At 63.6% G+C, this 4,196-nt stretch overlaps 1 protein-coding gene across 4 annotated transcripts; it reads right to left on the reverse strand.

The window, feature by feature from the left end:
* Positions 1–232: 232 nt before the first annotated feature.
* On the reverse strand, positions 233–3,247 carry LOC122451175 (maestro heat-like repeat family member 5). Of its 4 annotated transcripts, XM_043483778.1 has the most exons (6): positions 3,081–3,247; positions 2,836–2,991; positions 2,022–2,144; positions 938–1,040; positions 736–810; positions 233–415 (listed from the first exon to the last, which is right to left on the reverse strand). In XM_043483778.1, exons 1-6 carry the CDS (start codon positions 3,147–3,149, stop codon positions 312–314), a joined length of 630 nt encoding a protein of 209 aa, XP_043339713.1. In that variant the 5' UTR covers positions 3,150–3,247; the 3' UTR covers positions 233–311. The 4 variants fall into 4 exon arrangements, with proteins under 4 accessions (XP_043339713.1, XP_043339711.1, XP_043339710.1 ...); XM_043483776.1 differs by having other exon boundaries at positions 736–1,040; positions 2,845–2,991; XM_043483775.1 differs by having other exon boundaries at positions 736–1,040.
* Positions 3,248–4,196: the final 949 nt, after the last annotated feature.

The following is a 4,196-nucleotide window of genomic DNA, read 5'->3' on the forward strand; positions in this document are numbered from 1 at the left end:
GGGGGTGCCAAGGCAACCCCTGAGGCTCCAGGCCCAGTGCCCTCGGGGAGTGCCTGGCTCTCGCAGCAAAAGGAGATGCCCAGCTGAGATGCTGAGGACCCTGTGTTGCCGGCCCTTTGGGTCCAGGGCCAGTCAGCATTTGGGTCTGATGGGGAGGCTGCCGGGCCCTGGTTGAAGAGGGGGCATCAGGAGGGCTCAAGGTAGGAAGAGCCCAGGGAGGCCAGAAGAAACTCCTCATATTTAATACAGAACCAAAAAACACAACACAACACAACAAAACCAACTGCAAGGATCGGCAGCCCTAGGCTGACTCAGAAGATCATGACGTACTGCGACAGCTCTGCGACGTCTTTGGAGAAGTGCTTGCAGAACCTGCGGCTCATGGAGTCCGGGTCCTGCCTGAGCGTCTCGAAGTCTGCAGCAGAGACCCAAGGGTCCTCCAGCCGCGGCACAGCCGGCCGCGGTGTGGAGGGCAGGCACAGAGGGAGGGGACAGGACGCGCCCTGAGGATCTGGTCTGTGAAGACACTGCCCTTCTGGGGGCTCCATCAGAGGGTACAGGGGGTCACAGCCTGTCCCCCGGGCCCACGTAGGTTGTGGGTGGGGGGGTGGGTAGGTCACGGCCTGTCCTGGGGTCAGTTCTCAAGGGGAAGATGACGGCCCGCCCTGGGGAGGGGCTGAGGCCACTCCAGCATCAGGGCAGTTCCCATGCAGCTCAGGGTGGCCCTGTGCTTACATTTCTTGAGAGTCTTCACGTCGTCCTTCTTCAGGTAGAAGCAGAGATTGCTGAAGTAGTCCTGCAGGATGCCCCCTGCAGGGGGGAGGGTGGGGGCCGCTGAGGGAGGCAGGCAAGGACAAGGGGCAGGTGCCCAGCTGGCGGACCCAGGCTTCACGTCCGGACTGCGGCTTCACGTGGATCGGGCAATGGCCACACCTACCGATGAACTTCATGGCTGTGAGCTTCAGGCGCCTGTTGGGGCTGTCCAGGTACACCAGCGCCTGCATCAGAAACTGGTGGTAGCTGTTGAAGTTGCTCTCCACCTGGGGTGGTGGGGAAGGAGACGGGTGAGCAATGGGCAGTGGCCCTCATGCTTCCTGGCCCTGCCTTCCAAGCCTGAAAGGGTGAGGGCCGTGACTCCGGGCTGGGTCCAGGGCTGATCCAGGGCTGGTCCAGGGCAGGCAATCTGGACCCCTGGCAGGACTGCAGCTCTGCAGGACCCGCCCTTCTCACGCCCATCTCCGGTGGGATCTCGCCTCCCGGTCACCCCTTCCGCATACAGTCCAGATGTCTCCCAGGAATGGCCTATGCCCCTTCTGGGAACACTTTGGGCCATCAGAGTCCACAGGGTGCGGGCGGGTCTGCAGGTCTGCGGGTCTCCTCTGTTCAGAGGCGCATGCACGGGGATCCAGTGTCCTGTTGTTCCTCCGGGCCTTGGAGCCGGGCCCTGTCTGCGCCTGGAGCCTGCAGCTGCCACGGCTGGGCGGGCAGGGCCAGCCGGGGCAGGGATCTTCTTGGGCCCAGAACACGGAGCTGTGGAGCTGCAGCGTCTCTTGCTCTCCCCAGCCTGTCCACGTCCACCTCCACACACATCTCCTCCACGCCAGGTGGGGGTCTGGTCCACTGCCGGTTCTGGGACCTACAGGGCCTGCCCGACGTCAGCACTGGGATGTCAGGGGTGGCCGTGTCCCCCGGGGCCTCTCCACAGCGTTGTGGGGCTGCTGCTGGCCCGGCCCCCTGGTCCAGACCCGTGGCAGGGTGTGGTCTCCTGGTGGCCCACCCTGGAGGCCCTGAGTGCCACGGCAGAGAGGCAACAGTGTCCTCCCAGGGGCTGAAGTCTCCAACCCAACATGGAGCCGGCATTTAATAAACACCCACCCACAGGACTGAGGCGGGGACACCCGAGGGAGCGCTGGCATCTGCCCTGCCCACTTGGGAACCCCTCGAGGGACCCTGTTGGCACCCAGCCCGTCTCCACCTCCCTTGCCTCCTTGCCCCACCCCCGGGGGAGCCCAGCATCTCACCATGTAGATAAAGATGTCGTTCTCAGCGCCTGGGCCATGACCCCAAGCCAACTTCCTGAATAACTCCTTCCGGAACTCCCACTTCAGCAGGATGGCGCAGCGCAGGAAGGTTAACTTTGCCTTCTGCGGGTGCCCAGAGACACGTTACCACCCCCACATTGCACCCTCCTGGGCCCAGCAAGCACCCCCTCCCAGCTGTACCTCAGGGGAGCTGCACCATGGCATGAAGTGGGGTCTCCGCAGCAGAGTTTTCACTCCCCGAGACCCGCAGGTGTCCTGCTGTCATTCACAGGAGGATTCCAGAGGTGCCTTGGCCACCCAGGCCTCCTTCCCAACCCTGAGTGCATCTCCCAGTTCAGGGGCTAGGCACCCAAGGAAAGAGTGTTGGCCTTTTGCTCACCAGCCCCCACCAGCCATAGACCCTGGTCTCACGACTCCTTTAGAGAGTCCCTGTGTCCCTGTGTCCCCGGGATGCGCACTTTTGTGTCACCAAGATCCATGTGTTGAAGTCTTAAACCCCAGGACTTTAGGGTATGAATGTATTTGGAGAAAAGGTCCTTAGGGAGGTGACTGAGTTAAAGCGAGGTCTGACAGCGGCCTTGATCCAGTATGACTGGTGCTCTGGTAAGGAGAGGGGTCGGGACACAGGCGCCCCGCGTGAGGACACAGGGAGAGGGCGACCATCCACACACCACGGAGAGCGGCCTTGGGCTGCTGGCCCTTCCAGGGCCCGGGCCAGGGTCTCAGCGACAACGTCTGGGCGGTTTACAACCACAACCCAAGCTGACGACGACAGGCACGCCAGACCACTCACCGTGACCACCTCAGGGCAGGAGTCGGCCAGGTGGAAGAGCAGGGGCACCAGGGCCTGGAAGGCATGGCTCTTGAGCGCCTGCCGGAACTTCTTGCCACCGCTGTAGATGACATCTCCGTAGAGGAAGATGGCTCCGCCGCGCACGCCCTCCTGCTCCTGCCAGAGACGGGCAGGTCTTCCCCTCAGCCAGGCAATCTGCTGGTGCCCAAGGCCCCACTGCAGCCCAGCCCCACCAGGCCACTCACCCTGCCTGCTGCCACCCGCCTCTCACCTTCCGTTCCAGCCCAGCGATGGCAGTGGCCAGCGGGTGCCATCACACCCGCTCTCTTGGGCACAGGGCGAGCCGACCCCCTCCCTCCACTCCCCTGGCCCTGCTGCCCAGGGCCAGGCACAGGTCACAGCAGCTGGCTGCCCGCTCCTGCCTCCCCCTCCCACAGCTGCCGCCTTCTCCTGGGTGGGCCTCTTACCCCGGTGTTTCTCCTGTGCTGTTTCTCTGGGAGCCTCAGGCTGCCAGCAACCACACCTCCAACTCCCAGGGAGACAGGACGGGGGTTAGAGCACAGACCCCGGAGCTGGCTCTGTCACCGGCTAGCTCTGTGACCCTGAGCAAGGCTTCTTCAGTGCAGGACTCCGTTTTCCCTTTTATGCCCATGGGCTGACAATAGCATCTCTGTCCTTGGGCCACACTGAGTGCTCAACCCCACTGTCCTCCTCTGCACCCCAGCTCCTCCGGCCTCAAGGACCACCTTGGGACAGCAGCCCCAGAGCTCTCCTAGACACCGCATGAACGGCGGCATCGTCGGCCTGCCCCTCGCCCCCGACCGGCTCCAGCCCCCTTTCCTCACCTCGAGAGTGGAAGCCACCGGGCCTCACCCCTCATACCCTGGCCTCCCCATCCCCAGTGTGCCCGCACCCCTGAGGTCCTTCTGGTGGCCCAGCGGCCCTGCCTCAGTTCAAGCCTCACCACTCTTAAGCCTCTCATTCATTCAGAACCCCTGAAACCATCTACCCTGCCCCCACTCATTCTCCACGTGTGAACCTAGCTGGGCTCTGCCCTCTGCTCCCAGCCCACCGCCACTTCTGGGTGAGGAATGCGGATGACTATCTCCGAGGCAGCCTCAAGGCCTCACAGAACCCTCCTGCCCTGGGCCAGGTTCCCGCTGGGCTCCACCTGTGGAAGTATCCACAACGCCAGGAGAAGCAGCCTCGGCGGCTCTGACTGGAGGGGGTTAACCTCTCTGGCTGCTCTGATTGGCAGAAGTTAGCGCGCCTGGCTGCTCTGATTGGCAGGGGTGGGGGTGGGCAGGGGGTGTGGCAGCTCTGGCTGTTCTGATTGGCAGGGGTGAGGGTGGGCGTGGGGT

Source organism: Cervus canadensis, chromosome 12, assembly GCF_019320065.1.
Source record: "Cervus canadensis isolate Bull #8, Minnesota chromosome 12, ASM1932006v1, whole genome shotgun sequence".
NCBI classification, from domain to species: domain Eukaryota; kingdom Metazoa; phylum Chordata; class Mammalia; order Artiodactyla; family Cervidae; genus Cervus; species Cervus canadensis.

Bases quoted from the DNA above. Each gene is read 5' to 3' on its own strand.
- LOC122451175 (XM_043483775.1), bottom strand. From the start codon at position 3,149: ATGGCACCCGCTGGCCACTGCCATCGCTGGGCTGGAACGGAAGGTGAG. The intron at 2,145-2,835 runs GTGAGTGGTCTG...GGGCACCCGCAG, and splicing joins CCTGCCCTGAGGTGGTCACG to AAGGCAAAGTTAACCTTCCT. The intron at 1,041-2,021 runs GTGAGATGCTGG...CCACCACCCCAG, and splicing joins ACGACATCTTTATCTACATG to GTGGAGAGCAACTTCAACAG.